Source organism: Notolabrus celidotus, chromosome 4, assembly GCF_009762535.1.
Source record: "Notolabrus celidotus isolate fNotCel1 chromosome 4, fNotCel1.pri, whole genome shotgun sequence".
Taxonomy (NCBI): Eukaryota; Metazoa; Chordata; class Actinopteri; order Labriformes; family Labridae; genus Notolabrus; species Notolabrus celidotus.
Genome location: NC_048275.1, coordinates 27,056,507 through 27,077,379, shown reverse-complemented (window position 1 = coordinate 27,077,379; position 20,873 = coordinate 27,056,507). Strand labels below are relative to the sequence as shown.

The following is a 20,873-nucleotide window of genomic DNA, read 5'->3' as shown; positions in this document are numbered from 1 at the left end:
ATTCTGAGTGGCAGAAGAAGAAGCAGAGAAATGATGCAGACAAATGAATCACTGCGTATCAGTGTTTTCCTCTGAGACATTTAGCCGAGTACATTAAATGCTTGGTGGGATTTCTATCTCTGACAACTGCTTGGGCTGATGGTATCTGCATGTTTGGATGCTCCCGCAGTTTGCAGCTTTATTCTTGTTCACTCAGCTATTTCTTTCAGATAAGAGCGTTTCTTCACCTGGGAGAATTATCACTGCAGTATGCAGCAAACTTTTACTTCTTGTTCTGCTATTTCAACAAACCCTTATTCATTCATATATTGGCAACCATTAATATCTGAGCAATTAGGTAATGTACTAACACTAATTGTTTCCTGAGGATTAAGCCCATTTGCTTTGATTAGCTGCACAGTTAGTTTGACATTTTGGATTTTCAACAACTGTTAAATGAACAGTTTTACCAACGATAACTACTAAAACTTGTACAATGCCAACAATAAACATTGTCACAAGTGAGAAATGAATGTCCACCTGTCAAAGATGCATTAAGTGAACGTCACTGAGGTGTTATAAGATATAAGGCTGTTATTATAGAGTTTGAGTGGAAATCAGTTGTAAAAGTTGAGTAGTTATAATAAGGTTGAACATTATGTACAGTGACCAATCATGCTGCAAATTGACCAATTTCCTTGTTAAAACAGAAGTTTGATTCAGGTTAAAGCCTTTATACTTTTGCGTTGTATCGATGGTGAAGCTGGTAACCGGCTATCAGAGAGACCACACTGCCCTCAAGCATTTCGGCCGAGAATTATTGCGTGACACGGACACATCGACGTGCAAGTATGTGGTGCTCATGTCCGCATCAGCCCCTGCTGCGTAGGGGCGACGCAGAGGTATAAATCAGCCTTGAGTGACTCATTTAAAGGTGAAAACACAGAAAATGGTCAAAATTTAACACAAGTAATTTAACACAGAGTCTATGTTACATGTGTTTGTGGTGTTTGCTAACATCAGCAGAGCTAGCACCACCAGCCTTTGATCCACCTTGCAAGTTAAAGTCAACATACCTGTGCTGGTTACTCATTGCTCGGGTCGAGTGGTTATATATCAGTTCTACCACACACAGCCGACATAAAACTTTATAAACTGTGCGTTGCATTGAGGTATACGCCATCTGGGTTTGTTTACATAGTAGAGCATTATAGCATTATGGCAGTAGCCATTAACCTAAGCACAGCCCCAACAAGTGGTCGGTGGCTGCACTACAGTTGGCCAACAGTTATAAAAATATGAATTATTTGTTTAAGTGACAAGAAATTCTGGTGCCGACTAGCGGGGGTGATGAAGTTTAATCGGACACCTCTCACAGTGATCCTTAAACTTATGAGAAATTGGTGAAATCAAGCAATCAGCTTTTCATGAAGCAAAAAAGGAAATGTAGGTAGCTGTGTTTAGCTTAGCTGCCAGTCAAAAAGCAAATGTTGATGTCTGCTAGTGCTATTACCACTACTTAATGGATATTAAAAAAGACTGTTGTTGACCCACACTGCTGGCATCGCTAAAATGAAGTCTGTATATTTCTCAACCCTCCAGCTCTTTTTTACACCTTTGCTCATCAAACTCTGAAATCTATCATCAAATCTCACAAGTGAATCAACTCGGTGACCTTTCTGTTCACGCCTCACCTCCAAACTACCACACAGTCCTTCATGTTCACAACATGATAAACCCTCCTGATAAAGGTTGCCAAAGGCTTTTATACTGAAACCCCTCTGGACAGTTATTATACCTGCTTCACCAACAACAGCGACGGATCAAAGCTGCAAAAGATCAAAAGACCTTGTCTCTGCTGTGGAAGCCTTCAGGTCTCAGGGAATCTCACAGGTCACAAAGTGAACCTCCAGAATAGAAACCATCAAAACTAAGCCCTGAAACATGCATTTAACTTACTGATAGAATGTAAAGATCCTTCAGGTTGGTGCAGTCTAGAGAAGAGCAGATTTTTGTGCTGATTTGAGTTGAATACTCATGGGAGAATCAATGACTCTTGGGTAGGTGTTTGCTACGTTCCTTTTTGCTTCCTCTTCTACTACTAATCTGGTAGCCACAATGTTCTAATATATGCTCTACTATCCAGATGTAAACAAGCACAGATGGCAGATGGTATCTCGCAGCATGGTGTGGTTTGGCAGTATTTTCATCAAGAGGATGGAGATAAAGTTTTATGTAGACTGTGTCTGGTTAAGTCGACCAAGGTGATGCATAACAAGCACAGGCATGTGAACATTAACCTGCAGGGAGGACTAAAGGCTGGTGGTACAAGCCCTGATAACTTTAGCCACCTTCAGTAAACTGATTTGACATTGCCTACTCTGATCTTTTGATAAAAAGTCAGAAATGGGCTTCATTTATTTAACACAGGATTTAACATTTCCGTTTAAATAACAAGGATATTAGTCACTTCAGAACATCTCTGCTGCAGAGAACTGTGCACCACAACATAGACACAGGAACAATTTTCACTCCGGCTGTCACTTTGATGACCCGTACATTTTATAACAGCACTTACTACTGCTCTGTAAACCTTTCTCCAGAATCAATCTGTAGTTTAAAGAAATAACAGAACTTCACACCAAACTGGGGATCATCTTTCCCTACAAGTATGGACATCACAGCTCTTCTTCTGCCAATTCCACTAACAAGTGAAACAACAGTAACTGCAATTGCAAGTCAGCGGCTTCAGGTCCTTTTTGCCTTTACGGCCCGCTGACTGAGGAGAGCTCATGGGATTTCTGCAGCAAGTGTACCCCTTCACAGTCATGATTCATTGATTTTTATTAAAAGTCCCCCTGCTGAATTTACCCATTGTGTTTTCACTGTAAACTCCCTGCTGGTCTCACTTTACAGAAACACATTACAGCTACAGCATCACAAAAGGAGCCTCCTATGGGACCAAAAGCGTCTCAAATGGCCTGTAGCCTCTCCCCCCCTGGAGAAAAGTAACGATCTTTGAGTGTGTCTTGGAAGCAAACTCCAGTTAAAGTGTTCGGTGTATAATTTGTGGAGATGTTGACGCACCACTTTGTTGCATCCGGTTGAGCTGGATGCTGCTGTCTGTCAGAACGTCGTTGAATGAGCGCAGCCCTCTGCGGTACCACTTGTCAGCCGTCTTAGGTCCAACCCCAAACACACTTGTGAACAGCTGGCAGGAAACGAGGTAAGCACATAATCAAGGCGACATGCTTTGAAAATGACAGGCTCTCCTCAGAAGGGGTTAGCATTCAGAGTTTTAAAGAGCGCTGTTTCCTTAGGAGATAGCAAATCACTTTCACAGCAATTTCAAAGTCTGAAAATGGGAGAAGCAAACAAAGGATGGATTTGTTTTTCATCTACTGACCTTTAGGGTTTGAAATCTTTCATCAGAGAGTAGTTTCTCCACTTCAAACGAATGGCCATATTGAAGTATCTCCTGCGAAACACAACAGTGGACAATATTATTAAGAGAAAGTCTGCTGGCGTCAGTGTCTACATGTTTTCCCTGCTCTCTCTTCCATCAGCAGTTAACAAATGACCCTAAATAGCTGCTCGTTAGAAAAACTGTTTCCACTTGAACCATGTGCTCCTCGCCTCCTCATTTCTATTCCTTTCTAGAAATAACGACTTTGTTATTGTGAAAGCTGGCATTAATAATGGTTTTATAGCGAACATAAAAAGCACAAGGTAATGTTTTCCCCGGGTAATACAAGGTATTGTTTTCTCTGAAACAACTTTGTTCGCCTTTTAATTGTCTGCAGCTATCCGCAGAGCTCCATTCATTTGATTGTTACATTTTAACTGTCTTCATTATAAGGAGGCGTAGATGGAGACAGCAATTATCTGGTTAGTATCAGCTACCTTCCATTAGGAAATTTGAAAAGTTGTCTGTTGAAATGAAGCCTGGCTGTTTTGTGCTCTTTTTAAACACGACTCTTTCATGGTAAACTTTATGTTTTGGAATCTAAAAGACTGATTTCACAAACCTTTTAGAGCTGGACCTGCAGAACTGGTATTTGCTGCCTGAAGCTATATCTGCTGATATTTTTAACATAAACCTTGTTGCAAGAGTGGATTGGGGCTTTGAGCGTGGGCAGGAGATGGCTCTCAGGAGGCAGCAGTTTTGTATGTATATCGATGCTACATGTTAACAGACATCTGCACTGAAATTCTTCTCTTTCAACCTTGTATGTTTTTATTCATCCTTTATGTCGCTCTTCTGGATTCCAATAAGTCCCATGATATAAACTTCATCACTCCCATCTACTTATTCTCTGTGAACTTTCTTGAATATTTCCTGCTGCATTCCACATCAGTTCACCCAGACGTCATGCTGAATTTTTACCAGGAGGGCCAGCAGGGAAAAGTCCTGGAAAAATCAGGTTTTGGGTTCACACAAGCAAATTTGCCTCTATTGATGGGGCAGCTGAAGAAAGACATGAAACGTGGGGAGCAGAGAGCGAGGGAAGACAAAGCAAATGATCAAGGTTGGGAGTCAAACCAACGACCGCTGCGACAAAGACCATAGCCGCTGTACACGGGGCACACTTAGACAGCTAGGCCATCGGCGACCTAGCTTATGAGTTTTATGCATGTGTGAAAACAGCTATACACTGAACCTGCTCTTCAAACAAACTTATTGTATCTGTACAATAGAGTTTATCTTCAACCCATGCCTTAATAGTTTTTTTGAGGGAAATCTTGCTGTTACTTCAGCTTTTCAGATGGTGATCCAACATAGTACTTATGCACAATAACAAATAAAGTGTCAAAGCAGTGATAAACCAGCAACTCCTGTGTTCTGCAAGGCTATCCTGTTTTGTCAATCCTGATCGGTGTCCTTCAAAAGAGAGATATTCTGGTTTTTCAAAGAAGCACCTTACTCCCTAAAAAAGATGTCACTCCTTTGTCCTTTGTGTAATGTTGTCAGACTTTGAGAAAGACAGTTTGTGCCTCAGTTGCAAAAAGAAAGCCCTTTTAGTGGATATTCTCTGATCAGATCCGTTTCCCATCAAGGATAGGTTACAGCCATTGAAGAATGTTTGTTAGCTGCTGGCTGAAGTTGTTCACTAGTGGAATTCCAAAACCCTTTACATTTATTGCTCATTTAGACTCCAAAATATGTTAAAAAAAAAAAAAAAAGGGTCCCAGGTTTTAAAATACAGTTATTCCCTTTCATGTTTATGCATGAGGGGATGAGATCCAGTATCAATGAGCCAGTAAACCTCGGATCCACACTGTGAGTACAGCGCCGTTTAAAACAGCTTCACTGCTCAACGATGCATCCACCCATCCACCTCTACATTTCAAGCCTCCAGCCAAGGCCAACCTCAAACACACGGATAATGCTTCAACACACTCACTGCTCCAGGGGAGACACACTTCTCCCATATATACACACACACACACACACACACACACACACACACACACACACACACACACACACACACACACACACACACACACACACACACACACACACACACACACACACACACACACACACACACAGAAAACACATATGGACTGTTCATCCCCGACTCTGCCTCAGTGCTTGCAGACTTTCATGTCAGTAGGCTTCTCTCTTTTCCCCACTTTGGATGTTCAGTCAGCGGCGATGGCTTCAGTCGCTGCAGACTGAGTGTCACTCCGATGTTCACAGGCACATCAAGCATTTTGTTTTTACCCTGTTTGGTTTCACTTTGTTTTCGTGTCATGTCATTTTGTTGTTTGGAGCCGAGATCTGTTTTTAAAAAGACAAGCAAGCATAAAAAAACCTCACCTCCAGGCGTACGTCTGAATCATGTTAGAACAACAACAGGGAGAGGTCATTGAGAGCCAGTCTAATTCTGTCTCCTGGGACACTCATGTGTTTTTGTATAATGAATCTGCCTCTGTGCTGACAGATTTGACAGATTTTGAAACCTGCTCTGAGACGTGCAGAGTGTATGTGAGGTTAAGTGTGTCAGAGTTGGACGGCAGAGCTCACCTCATTCCCTTGCAGGGACTCAGCGTTCTCTCCTGGCAAACATTTCTCGACACTTTCCCTGACAACTCACCGTGATTTCTGCTCTGAGCTCGACTGTAGGTGAGAGGATGATTGTCAAGTGACCCAATGAGACTTGTTTTCTCAGAGACAAGATAAATGTGTGCGATGCCTGTCAGTGTGTGTGTTCCTGTGTGTGAGGCATTAGGGGTGTCGGTCTAGAATTGGAAAACTATTTTTGATATCTTTCTGAAAGATTGAACTCAACATTGAATTTTTTTAACCTTTGAAAACCCACAGCAAATATGATCTGCAAGAAGAAACAGCACTTTGGTGTCAGCCCCGGAGAGCGTATCTGTGCAGATTGGTATTGTTAAAGGCAAAAAAGATTCAGCTACATTCTTCCTGACAGCAAAGTAAAACAATCTGAGCAAAAATGAAGCAGTACATCACCAAAAAGTGTGAAAAGCTCTCTATAGAGAGAAAAGTTTATATACTCCCTTAACGAAGACAGCATCTCATTTATTTCCTCGAAAAAATTAGAATAATGAAGCAACCTTTCAAAATAAGTCTGAAAATAAAGACACTTAAGAATTGTCATTTACTGCTAAAGCGTATACCTATATATTATACTACACGCTAACTCCTATACAGCCCAAATGTTCAAAAGCCAATTTGAAGGACTTACAGACTCCTTTAGCTCCTACATGAGACACTACATCAATGTATAGAGCCTCGTAAAAGAAGAAGACTTTGAGAATAAAGATGTTAACTTATGAGAATAAATGTGTTATAGGAAACTCATTAACTTACAACAATAACATCATAACATTATAAGAATAACATTGTAAGTTTTACAAGAATGAAAGTGTACTTTATGAGAAAAAAGAGTCGTAATTGAAGGCCATGTTGAGCCTGATCATTTGAGAGAGAAGATCAGACTGCAGCCATCCGCCTGCACTAATATGAAGATTTAGCAGCATCTTGTAGAGTTATACTTCTGCATAGGTTTCAGAAACAACTGTTTGCAAGGTATTTTAGCACATCAGCCCCGCATTGTCACAAGCTGCCTATCAGGATTCTGAATAGATTGAGCAAGAAACTGAGTCTACTCTGAAGAAGAACTTCATGAGATGCTCCATGCTCCTCATTTTAGTGAAGGCAGCTGGCTGCTCTTCTCATACACCTCTATATATGTACATTTAGAAGTAGATAAAACATAGACTTTAAGAAGGTCTTCTGTTACGTACCACAGCAACTCAACTGTATTAAGATTAGGACTTATTTTGAATACATTTATAGATTATATCTTGTTAATACACAAGTTTAATCTCCTAAATTTACATATGTTTTGCTTGTAAACCAACTTTTTCAGGTGAGTATGCTCTTGATTATTAACAAATTTATTCTCATACATTTTCACATTTTTTCACTTTACTTTTATTGTATTTTATGACTATATTTTCATAATATGAATTGTCATACACTCAAAATCTCAATATTTCATCCTAAAGTGACTCTAATCCTCCATTGTAATACCAACCAGGCTTTTAGTATACTCTAACATAATTCCACTGACTGAATATGAGACTCTAAGAGGAAGTGGAAGTAAACAGACAGCAGCGTAAGTTAAAACAGACCTACAATGTGTGAGGAAGTCAAAACAAAAAATGCTCAGTGTTCCTTAAAACTGATACCAACAGACTATACCTGTAGGAATGACAAAAGGAGGGCTGTGCCAAAGCAAGTGAAATGAAGATTTTTCAAATATGCTCAAAATACTTTGCTCAATTGTATGCAAATAATAAAATGAATAATTGTAAGAAGCTCCAGAAAAAAATGAGCGACCACTCCAAATTCTGCCTTAAAAGCTCAGCAGACACTGCCCCTTTGAGAGGGCAGCCTGAGAACCAGAATGGAAGCTAGGCTATATCAACCACTGCAGATGGGGTCAACTCTACCACGCAATTTAGCCAATCTTCAACTGAAGCACTACTTTCAGTGTAAGTGCACACTTATTTTGGAGATTTTCCACACTTTACTTTGCTGTCAGAAAGCTTGTTCATTTTTGCACTTTTTTCAGAACTGTATATATTCATCTGTCTGCAGGACATTGCACATTCGGGTCTGAAGGCTCCAAAAGAGACAAAAATACAATCAGACCAAAAAATGAGTGATTCTGACAATAATGATGAAATGACGTTTACTGCAGACTGTGGTGGAATTCATCAATAAACTGGACACAGAAGACTCAGGAGACTCGACTTGTTCACGGAGAAATGACAGAAAAATTCACAGGCAGAAGAGTGACGTGCAATGCCAAGTCAATTCTGTCGGACAATCCCTCTGGCGTGGTATTTATCCCCATAGACGACACTAGAGTTAGATACCCATATTTGGACAAGAAGTAACAAAACAATTTGGAAGAAGAACGGTTTTCTAGCCTGGAGACACTAAGTCTGTCACAACATATAGATAAGGACAGGAGCAGGGAGAAGGACCTTGATTACTACAGTAACCCTGTCTGGCCCATCACCCAGTGGCATCTGATGACATGGAAGTTACTCTCCCCCTGACACTTAGACTGGAAAGATATAAATGATAAACATTCCTACATTCCACAACACGGACACAAGAGAATGCCTTTATGAGCAGGAGGAGTGAGGAGAGAAACCTCTGAACTACCTGAAGAGCAGGAGAGATCTAAAGTTACCTGGTGATGCAGGTGTGGAAACTGTGAGCTCATGTCCACAAATCCAGAGAGCTATGTTTGCTGTCACAAGTGGGAATTGGTAACAACAGTATTTCAAGACATTTCTGAATCAGAGGATGTTTCTTAGGATGCACTATTTTGAAAGTTTCTGCACATGTCCATCCTTATTCTTTCTTACTCTGCCATGGAGCCTTTGACGTAGTAAACTGACAAACCAGGGGGAACCTAGATCTTCAGATTTCGGCAATATTGTTGACTTCTAATGTATGATCCAGCCGTTTTAAACTTCTAATGTTCTCTCTTTAGGGCAGATTCAGAATCCACACCATTTATCAGAAGGATGAAAATATAGTTCAAGAGAGCTGAAAAATACATGCTTAGTAAGTAATCCATATTAGTGTACTTCTAAATGTACTGTTTGAACACACAGGCTTGGTATAAGAACTATCCCTGTCTGTAAAGCCAGAGAACAAAACAAAACAAAAACAAAGCCTGACAGACCTCATGAAGAATTTAGTAATTTCATGCAAGAAAAGTCTGCAGTCCTCTGTTTATCATGGTTTCTCATGACAATAGTTTATACTGATGCATTTGCTTCCAGCTGGACTCTGAGTGAACTCTGCGCTCAGACTCTGGGTCTTACCTTCAGCACTGCCTTGGTGTGTTCTCCCAGGCAGGGCAGGTCCTGAGTGGCCCCCAGGCTCTGCACCGCCCAGGGCAAGCTCTTTAGGACAGAGGCAGCTCTTCTGAAGGCCAGACATGGACCCTCAAACTCGTTCAGCTCATAGCTCTCTGCCAGCACTTCAAAAGCATCCTGCAGGGACACAGGGACAAGGACAGGTGAGGGAGAGGAATGTAGGTAAACAGAAAATGTAGGAGAAACAGATATTGATGGCTATAAAGTATTTGTAATACAGGCATTTATCAGTTAACGCAAAACCAGAAAATCAAGGAAATAAGCAAGTTGAGAAGTGTGTGGTGTGCATCCATATGTGGAGAGTGCAGTGACCCGTCATGAAACAGCTCTGTGCATGCTCCGTCTCTGTCCCTGTTCAGGGGGACAAGTTGCATGTACGTTTCCTTCTGGATGACCGGGCAGAGACATGAGAGGCCAGTGAACACCAGACAGGAGCCTGTCATATTCCACGTGTTCACAACAGACTCCCATGGGAGAGGTGGCCATACAGTCCCTTCACAAAGGAAACTTGCTCAAACAGGCTGCAGAACACATCAAGGAATAATGAAAGGCAGAGCACAATCCTCAAAATATAATCTCTAAGTTTTGTGTCTTTTAGAACTGCTTTAGTCAATGTTTTGATAACAATCCAGCTGATGACCCCATGGCCTCCTTCAGCCCTGAAGAGTGACTTAAAGTGCCTCTCAGATCACTTTTTGGATTTTGAGACTTATGTGTATTGATGAGAGGACCACATGGATCCATCAGTCATATATCAGTATCTGGTAATGTTTGTTTTACTTCTAGAAAATAACAATTTATGCAGGAAACAATGCTTTGGATGATTCAAAAATCAAGTTTGTCAAGCAGAGAGAATACCATATTTTAGTAGTAGTAGTATAAAAGTAATAATCCTGCCCTCTGTTCCCTGACCTTTTTTTAGTGACTCCTCCGCCCAAGACAGTGCACAGTTTTGTTTGTGGTGTTAGCTTTGGCTTTTATTGAGTCTTTAACTTTCAAAACTTGTATTTTCTCTTGGTTGAAATCATGATATTTTCTTAGACTTGATGTAACAGTGACTATTTCACAATGCGTGTGTCAATACAGCATGTCTGTCACTGTTTCCAGTTGCCAAATATTCAATTTTTCAGAGTTAGCATGAGAAAAAAGAAAACCTTCAAACCAACTTTCATGTCACACCTCATGTTGGCACGCAGCTGAAGATTTGGCATCGTGGTCAGCTAGACCACTTCACGGTTTGTGCTGCAGCTGAAGTGCTGAGCTACTGATGTGGAACTGAGAGGAGAAAAACATGTCAACACAGGAGAGCTGGATCGTCAGGTCAGCCTTTCATTGGCCTAAAAGGTAATATTCATGTGTGGGCTGTGACAAGACATCTCAGATGAGACTGCTGTCTGTGAGGTAGACAGGGATGCTGCAGTGTGGAAAGAAGAGCTGCAGGTGGTTTTTCTTTGTGCCTAATAACATGAGAGCTTCATTATTTCTAATGGGCATCACTTTCCTGAGAACTTTTAATTGAAACAAGAAGGAGCAATTTTCTGAAAGACGGTACTGCCTCTGGTTCATTCTGTTGTTAAAAAGACATTAACATTAAATGATCAGAAAAGCTGCAGCACTGTTCTGCAACCTAAAATTAACCCAAACTGTTTGCCAGGACTTGATACAATTACACAAAACACTGCAAAATGTTTTATTGTATAAAAGTCCTCTGAGTCTTTTTCCTGCCAAACCCCCCACACGTTTTGAGTTGGGCGCTTCTTCAAATGAGGGAAATGTGATAATTGCACTGCCTTTTTTTCTTTAAAATGTCTGAATTTGGAGTGTTATTACACTCTATGCTGCCTCCAATAAAAATATTTTCTACCCACTAGTTTTCTTTTTTCTTTTAAAGAAGACCAAAATTAAATTAGGTTTAAGATGTGCGTGCTACCGGCTGTTACCATGGAAAGTGACATAGATGGAGTTTAGAGAGCAATTTGATGAGGCTAAGTCAGCCACTCTTGCTCTAGCTACTAAATTGGGAAGTCAAATACAGTTTGAAACAACCAGGGCCAGAAAAGTTAGGCGTCACTTTGATGAAGACAGTCGCCTCACTGACGCAAAGAGCAACTTTCGGGTGAACATTTTAAATGCCTGTCTTGATATCATCATCCAGCAAATGTCCCAAAGATTCACCAGCTTAAATGGAACTGTGAACATGTTCCAGGCAATTCACCCCAACACACTGCTGCAAGCACGAGATGAGGAGTTACACCAAGCTGCCTGACTGCTTAGTGAGCACTACAGTCGGGACATCGCCCCCAGCTGCTTTCTCTGAGAACCTCTTTCAGGGACCAGATATCAAAGCAAAAGTCTGTTGCGGATCTGGAAAAAATGCTCATTGTCAACCACACATCAGTAACTTCTGCATTCAGTGAGGTTTGCACCGTCCTCCCTTTATTTTTGGCTCTTCCCGTCACGGTTGCAACTTCTGAGCGGTCATTCTCCAATTTAAAACTAATTACAAACCCCTTGAGGAGCACGGTGGGACAAGAGAGACTGAGTGGACTTGCCATGTTTTGAGAATGACAGAGCAAAGAAAATGGACATACAGCACATCGTGGACAACTCTGCAGAGCTTAAGGCTCGTCCAAACAGTGGTGAGTAGGCCGAGTATTCCTCATATTGATTTTTGGTTTGTATGTAAACATGTGGGCCGCTGTGCCAATTTTATTAAACTTTATAGCTGTTGATACAGTGGCCTACTGTGCTCTCATTGGTTGAAATAGTTAAAGTGTGTGTCAGTATGATGCGGCCGCTATCCAGGGTGCTGAACTGCTTTGAATTTGTGTTGCTTTATTATCAGGGGCCAAGTAGCCTAATGTTTTTGTTGTTCTCTTGGTTTGTTAGACTTCATGTCTGTTTGATTGACTTCAAAATGACATAACCGTGTGTAAAAAATGTAGTAATCCTTGTAAGCCCGGCTGTTGCAGGCATGTTGTAAAGCGACGTTATGATGAGCTTTACAGTGATCGCAGCCTTTTTTGTGTAATGCTGTGCCAGTTTACAACTGCCTTTCAAACATGCTAAATATAGCGGCAAAAACACTGCCCGCTATCTGTTTCAGGTTTGATAAATCACATTGCGTGTGCTAAATGATTACATTTGCATCTCCTCCTCCCAGTATTTTCCAATAGTGCTTTTCACAGCTGATATTTTGACTAGTCATTTGTCATTACAGAGAAAATAAACTGCTACACCGCTTATCTTGGCTGAAAACCTCTGTATATAGGTATTTAGTAGTGTCATTGGTCAATTTGGGTCGTTATCCCAATATTTGAGTACATCAGTAGTTGGATTGTTCTGTGTGAGCGTTTTCTGGCAGTGCATTGGTTTTTAGATTTTTCCAGATTAAGATAGCTGGTAGCTTTAGTTCTAGGTTAGCTTTAGATAGTGTATCAAGTATGGGTTGGCATTGTTACTCCCCTGGCTCCTTCCTCTCTAAGACACTGGGTGTAGCTCTCTCCCTCTGGGACTGTTGAAAAATAGTCAGCGGCATTCTCAAAAAAGCTTAATGGAGATACACAGTGGGGAAGCTAACTATGGCTATCACTAGTGAGCGATCACTTATAAACAATCATTTCGCCTTCTCTGCTTCAAGCACATTCACTAACCTGAAATGAATGCCCCCACTTCACTGGCTGCTGACACTGCTGATCCACTCTGTGTGGATGCTGGCTGATGAACTGAATGTTCACTTTATTTGTCCACGCTAGCTATTTGAACATTAACTCGCACAACAACAACAGCTAGCCACAGATTATTCCCAGCAGTTCTGGCAGAACAACAGATGGCGACATTTTCTCTTAAAAAAACTGCAACCATTGATATATCTGTGGAGTCAGAGAGACTGAGGAGGTTGACACACAGAGTTATATTGACAGTCAAACAGATTTAGGGTTTTGGTTAACACTCTGGGTTGTTAGTCACTCCCAGATCATGATGTTTGTGTGTCTCACAGACTGTATGATGTTGCAGCTGATGGTAACGGCGCAAAGGAGTAAATTGGGAATGTCTTCCTTTTAGTTTTTCTGAACTAACAAACAATTAGACCAGAGCACTTTGACAGTGTTTGTAGGCATAGCTTAGTTTAGGTTACGTTATTGGTTTCACACAGAAATATGCAGCAAGAAAGAAAATAACAGCACTATAGCAGGCGTGTTGGAAACCTGCATATGGCTTATATGAAAACCACATTCAGAACACAAAAAGAGGTAATATAAAAATCCAATAAAACCTGTAACAACAACAAATGTTCATTTACAAAAAGGAATGAGTATTTGCTGGAGTCATGGTTTGACCAACTACCTCAAGAAGGGTTATTATAGCACAAGGTCTGTTTTTTGTTTGATAGCAGGGCATTTTGTCTTCTTTTTTGTCCAAAGATAATAACACTAACACTAAGTATCTTAGTATCTTAAACCAGTTATTCTTTTACAAAGATAACTCCCTATTTAACTTTAAAATGATCAAGAGAGATCGAGATCAAGATCAACGAGGAGTTTAAGCTGGTCTTGTTGGGTGATTGCAGTTATTAACAAAGTAATGTCTTCAACTAAAGGTCAGTCTGTCTAAATAAAAAACACATTTTAAAGATAAATCCAAATTTCAGTATTTTAGTACTGCGGCTGATCTTGTGCCGAGTACTGAAGAAGACACCGTAGTTTAATTAACAGTAACAGTGTTTGATTCTCACAGGGGTCGACACCTGCCAAGGACTCTTTCATTTTAAAGAGAATCATTTGACCCATCATTATTAATCAAAATTTTGAAAAGTGAACCTTTATGAGAGCCACTAAGAGAGTAGTGATTTCACTGAAAACTTGAATAGCAAAAGGATCTTAATAACTTGTGACATTTGGCCCAGCTCTTTTAATGCTAACTCTTGCATGCTTCTACATTGACCTTTATGTCATGAATAAATCAGAGAAGTTTAGGGGGGCAATAGTGAATACCATACAGCTGAATGAACCAGCCTGTGAGAAAGAACAGCCCTACAGGAACTAAAGCAGAGCCATTCTAAATCCAGGACCTGGACTTCTTGCAGCTCAGTGTGACCAGAGGTCCGGACAGCCTTGTGTTTTTATGCCTCCGTTTGTTCTCCTCCAGCCAACCCGTGATCTGAGGTCAGTGCACCACCCGCAGTCCGGTGCAGACATGCAACCGCAGGTCAGTGAGCAGCAGACTGTTAGTCCAGCTCACCCAGGAGACGCACTGACCCGTTTACCACAGCACATGGAGAGGAACAACTCTTTATATCCCAGCAAACAGAGAGAGCGAGAGAGCGAGAGAGAGAGAGAGAGAGAGAGAGAGAGAGAGAGAGAGAGAGAGAGAGAGACTGGCTCAGTTCACAGCATGAGACAAATCGGAGAAGCGAGCTTGTAATTGGATAGGTGGTAGGGCAGGCTAGTGTTGTGCAAGTGTTCAGTATGCAGGGTGTGTGTTACAAGTACTTTGTGTACATGTGTGTGTGTTATTTCAGCTTTACTTGTTTGGGTTTTCTGGCTTCCTAATTACATGAAGCAAAGGTTGCACTAAGACTGGATGATATGGCAAAAAGTACGATCATGATACATTTTAAACGATACAATAACTTGATAATAGCAGCTTGAGAAATCCTTAAAATGAAAGAAGTCTAAAGAAACAAAATGGATCAGCCATTAACCTGAACCTGTGTTATTATGAAGTGGGGTTGTATGAGGTACCTGTCAATACTAAGTAAGATACCCACAGGTCAGCTTGGCTCCTTGGTTGAGAAACTACCCGCAGCACCTGCACAGAAGATAGGCTGTCAACCATTGCAGACAGGTCCATTTGTGCCACACAAGTTAACTAATTTTAAAAAGTCTGACCCAAACAGTAATGCTGCTCACTAATGTGCACCACCAGCCAGAGTCACGAGTCTGAGGACTTTCATATTAACATTTTCAAGGTTGTCCTTATAAAAAGAATGTGTGGTGTCATAAAGTATTTTGCATCTTTTCACCTTCATTGTAAATTGGGCCAAAGCACACACCATTACAGGGCTTGACCATAGTCATTATGTAATACCCTCCTTTTCCAACTACGCCATGTGTACTGGTCGCACTTCGCATTGTGGGAAACTGGCCTCAAGACCCCAACTAATGTTAGCCAATTGACCCCTGGTTTTACATGCTTGATATTTTTGAGTCCTATGAGTTTTGCTACACATAGCTCCTCTGCTGATGCTGAATTGGATGGAGAAGGTGAATAATGTGAGCCTATTGCCATTCTTAAGCTAACTATAGGTCAGTAGTCAACCATCACTACCATCAATGATTGTCATGTCAGCTCCTTCAATGCTGTGTTTATAGCTTAATGTGCTGCCCCCAAGTGGGCTAAAATAATCCACATTGCAGGGAGCAAAAAGCCAATTTCCCACAATGATGATGTTTTGTTTTAAATCAGATATTCTCTTGGTAATAATGCACTAAAATAATTGCATTATTTCTTGTTAAAAAAAATCACACTGAAGCAGAACATCCAATTATAGATATCTCACCTGTAGTAAACTGGATTTAGACCTTACACACAGACACACACTCTCCACAGTCACTCTGTCAGCTGTCAAGTTGTCTTAGCAGCTGCATGTAGTCGGCACCGCAGGCTCAGAGAGCCACCCTGTATATGCCTTCATCTAATTAATGAGGAATTAAGATTGTTATGGGGACTTGGTGTGCAGGGACGTTGATATAACATGCCGATTTACCCCCCACCATCGAAAATCACGGACATGCCTGTGAGTCATGTTCACACAGCAGCCCACCTCACTGCGTGTGCAGAAAGAAAACCCTAAAAGGAGGTTTTAGATCCTGCAGAGAAGAGTTTTACATGAATAACAGCTCGGAGGTGGATTTATTTTCTCTCACATAATAAGTAACCAATTAGATGTCACCTTTTTTCCTTGATGTTCATTTAAAGTTAACTTTGAAGAATGGATTATTGTTACAAAGACCAGCTCAGGAAAGTAACAAGAATTTTTAGTATGTACCTGATAAGATTTTGACTCAAACCAGGGCAAAATCAATATATTTTGGGATTCCAAATGATTAATAGATACGATCAAATCAATCTGATGGTTACTTAGAATACAATTTGAACCTCTGTATCAAAAGTGTTTTTAGTGAATGTAGTTTGTTTGGTTAATATGGCCTCAAGGCATTACAACCTGTAGTAAGCCTGCTGGCTTTCTACTGGACCACTTGTACATTTTTAGTTGAAGAAAACCTGCTTTCACTGTGTACAGTCCTCTCTCTCCCTCTGTTTCCCACTTACTCTTTACCCTCATTATTCTTGCAGTCTGTACATTCAGATGTTGGTCTGCACATGTATTTTTTGTGTGTTGCCATCAGAGAAAAGGCATTCGATGCTGCCTGTCAATCAGCCCGACACAAATGTCAATTTTTGTGTTAGCGTACGTCAGGCTTATGGTGAAATTATGACAGCAGCAGACTCATGGTGAAGCAGATAAAACAAAAAACAGGGTGTTGGTTCCACTTGTGTCTGTACTCACAGAAAGGGTGTGAATTTCTCAGTCACAGCAAGACACGACAAGAGTGAGATAGAGCACGGTAAGAACAGGGTGTGAGGGGTTGTTAGACATAGAGAAGGGCAGGGGGAAGTGATAGAGGAGTGAAAGAGTGTGAGGCAGAGACTGTGAGTGATAAAGAAGGAGCAGGGATGAATAAATCAATAGTGCGTGGCTGTGGAATGAAGGGAGGCTTGCTGCCAGAGCGTGATTGACACCTCACTGGGGTGCTGTTGCTGAGATGATGCTCATCCTCTCTTCCTGATCCTGACACCTCTCTGCATCACCCACTTCCTCCTCCCTCACCTGCACACCCTGCTGGCCCCGGATGCTCCTCTGCTCCCCTCCTTCCTGACATCAACACAGGATGTTTCCCTGACACCTTCTCTGTCTGTCCAATGCAGTTTAATTCACAAACACAGCAGTGCATATACAGTCACATTTACAGCATTCAATACCTCCTGCTGTTTGCTTCATACAATGCATCACTGTCAAAGTCACCGGCTCTGTTGGTGAAATAAGTCTGGTTTTAATGGAGGGGAAATGTATCTGTTTTATTTGGCAAACTGGCACCAAGATTGAGTGGTGCTGAAATATCCAGCTCTGACACAACAATCTAAAAACATCAACTAACTCACATTGTTTATGTTAAATATTAAGGACCATTTGAATATTGCTGATCCATGATTCCTTATCATATGTTCAATATTACATATCCTTTTCTATCATTTAAAATATAATTTTCATTAAAGTTATGTCCAATTACTTTTAGTATCAAATACTACTTTACTTTAGCTTAACTTACTTATCATACATCTATTTTATTTCTATTTTAGTTGCTGTTTTTTTGCCTTTAACCCTCATTCTAGTTTCATTTTATCAAACAGTTGTTTTCGACCTGATTCTCCTTCACATTCAGTGTTGCCAGATGTACAATAATTATCGTATTCGTACGATAATTTGGCCCTCTGTACGATGTACAATCAATAATCCCAAAAAAGACAAAATGCACGATAATTTGACCATTTTGTGAACATGTGATTGCAATCGGCCTGCCACAGTCTGTCAGACATTTTATTGTGAACCCTAAAGGCATCTTTTACCACTCGACGTTTCCAGCCAATCGTAGCTGGTTGAGACGTGAGATACGAGTGACGTTTGTCTAAGAACAAGTATGATTTAAGAGCCAATCATGATGCTCTTCCATGAGAGCTCAGCCCGGACACATTAGTGTAACACAAATGAGTTGGAGCTGCTGTCAGTGTTGCCAACTCAGCGGTTTTGTAGACCCCTCTAGCGACTCTTTTTCAAAAAAGCGACTAGTAACAAATCTAGCAACTTTTTCTGGTGGAGGCTTTTGGAGACAGACGTGAAAACATGTATCGTTCTTACTCTACTCAACAAGCAGTGGATGCTGCTCTGAGTCCTTTCCAGGCTGCATTCAGAGCAGGAGGCGTTCACCCCTCTGCATCCAGACTGTTAATGTATCAGTGTGGTTATAAACAGAGTGAGGGTGTTTTTAATCTCTTTTGTCTCTCCCTCAACGTTACTCGTCTCTCCTACAACATACATTACAATTCAAGTTATGCAAATTAAGAGATGACGTCATTTAGCGACTTCTAGCGACTTTTAGGACAGCCAATAGCTAATTTCTTCACGGAGGAGTTAGCAACACTGGCTACTGATCAAAACTGCTGATGTGGGGCGGTGAATGACCATTCTGTACAGAAGCCACAAAGCTGTGAGTGCCTGTAGGACACTATAAAACACAGAGTGACTATATCACACAACAGTAAGCTTGTTGGTTTGGTTATGGCGGCAGCACGATAATTTCTCCCAAAATAATATGACTTTGAGTCTCTGATACGATAATTATACATTTCCCATCTGGCAACACTGTTCACATTTCTTTGTTTGTCCACTGTTCATTTGAGAAATCTGGAGCTAGAATTTTGTCTAGGATTATTTTCTCAGCTTGGGCTTACTTTAGCTTAGCATTTGTTCTTCTCTCCTCTAGAGCACGCTTTTAATTTATAAATGATCACTTTTAACTAAACAAATCAAGTTGGCTTGAGGAGTTATGCTAACTACAGTTTTCAGAACAGAAGTCCTCACACGTAATGGTGACATCCAGTTATGATACGCAGTCCTGTGTGTGAAATGTGTTGTATATAACACGGTAAGCAATCTGATTCGGAAATTAAAGATTACTAGCGGAGAAATAGAGATGCCAGTTTTGACTTGCAAAATGAGGCTTTAATAAAAAATATACTTGCATGAAATAGAGCTCATACTCTTCAGAGTAAGGATGCAATAATACACTGAAAGTGCCACACTACAGGATTCATGATTTTAGGGGTTGGAAGAAAACCAGTTTAACTTCAAGCTTTAGAGATCAAAGAGATGAAACTGTTCTTTGTGAGGCATTTATTGTACTTTATTTACAGTCTAACGCTTAGCTGACTTTATACTCTCTTTGATTACAAAAGTGCTCTTATTTTGGAGGCAGCAAGATTGTAGAGGCCACAGGAGTAAATGAAAACAGCTAAAATAGGTCTTCCAGTAGTCTTAAAAAACAGGTGGCTTTCTTATATTGGCTATCATAGAAGAAAAATGCTGGAGTGGGTGGAGGATATACTTTGGTGGGCAGCCAAGGTATAATCCATATGTTCCCAGTGTCCAAGTCTAAGTCAGGTCCGAGTCACCAAAGTCATCTGTGTAAATACACACACACACACACACCTCTCTTAACGGATGAGCTCATCATTTCTGATGGGATCACTGCAGGTGTCTAATGTGCTCAAAAGTATCTGCAACTGAAGGTTATTAATCATTACTAATTAATTATTAGTACTGTTGGCTAGTAGCTTTCTAAAAGTAAGTGTATTAGCAGTCCTAGTAATTTTGATGCTAATGTATTTTAATGTATAATAGTCATATATGTTGTATTGTGTTTGAATGTATGACTGCTCATTGTCAGAAACTTGAACCATGCTGCTGCCTGTCTTGGCCAGCACACTACAGAAAAAGAGATATTTAATCTCATTGAATGAATAAAGGGTTAATAAAAAAATGTAATAAACTCCATCTCCTGAGTCCAAATGCAGACAATATTCAAGTTCAAGTCCAAGTCATAGCTGCTCAAGTTCTATCCTGGACACTAGTAATGCAACATTGTTTCACAGTCTGGACAACCAAACAATGAACAAGACCATTTTGGTTCCATCTTGCACTATTGAGTCAATAATAGCAGGCTAGCCAGGCCTTAAAGCATACCCTGTATTACCATCTATTTTACTGCCGTTATTTAACTTCAACACCATCAGAGAGAATGCAGGTTTGGGGCATTGCCTGACTTCAGAAACAAAGGTGCTACATCGCCTTTTTAAACACAGTGCAGATTAGGCAGGCTTCTCTTCACACTGCTCATCACTATGATCCTGTCAGCTGACCTCTGATTTGCTAATGAGTAACAATTAACTTTTCAAGCATGTTATTGACAGCATTAATGAAGGGGCAAAGAGAATCCATACCTGGCCACTTTTCAACACTGTGACATGCATTACTTATCAGCATGACACAAAAAGCCGAGGCCAGTGAGCATGCCTTGAAGCATTTCCTACAGACAACAGACAAATCTTAACAACAAACTTATTTTCAAAAATAACGGTTTGAAAGAATTACTTTTTGTTTGATCAGCTGTTTAATTTGCTGCAATCGTACATATGTATCAGTACAGAATCATTCTCATAAACACAAACATACACTCACACAGGAAAACACACTTCAGAGCGCCTTCTTTACATCATTATTGTGCCTCGCAATCAGGCAGACAGCGGGACGGATCAAGGATAGCTTTACCATC

At 40.7% G+C, this 20,873-nt stretch overlaps 1 protein-coding gene across 4 annotated transcripts in view; it reads right to left on the bottom strand.

Annotated features, from left to right (window-relative positions):
- dntt (deoxynucleotidyltransferase, terminal) overlaps positions 1 to 20,873 on the bottom strand; it is a 140,561-nt gene that overhangs the window by 46,041 nt on the left and 73,647 nt on the right. For all 4 annotated transcript variants that reach the window (XM_034681132.1, XM_034681131.1, XM_034681130.1 and 1 more), the window contains 3 exons: positions 9,367 to 9,537; positions 3,386 to 3,457; positions 3,067 to 3,190 (listed from right to left, as the gene is read on the bottom strand). In XM_034681132.1, coding sequence (XP_034537023.1) covers positions 3,067 to 3,190; positions 3,386 to 3,457; positions 9,367 to 9,537 — 367 coding nt within the window. The remainder of the gene's footprint in view (positions 1 to 3,066; positions 3,191 to 3,385; positions 3,458 to 9,366; positions 9,538 to 20,873) is intronic.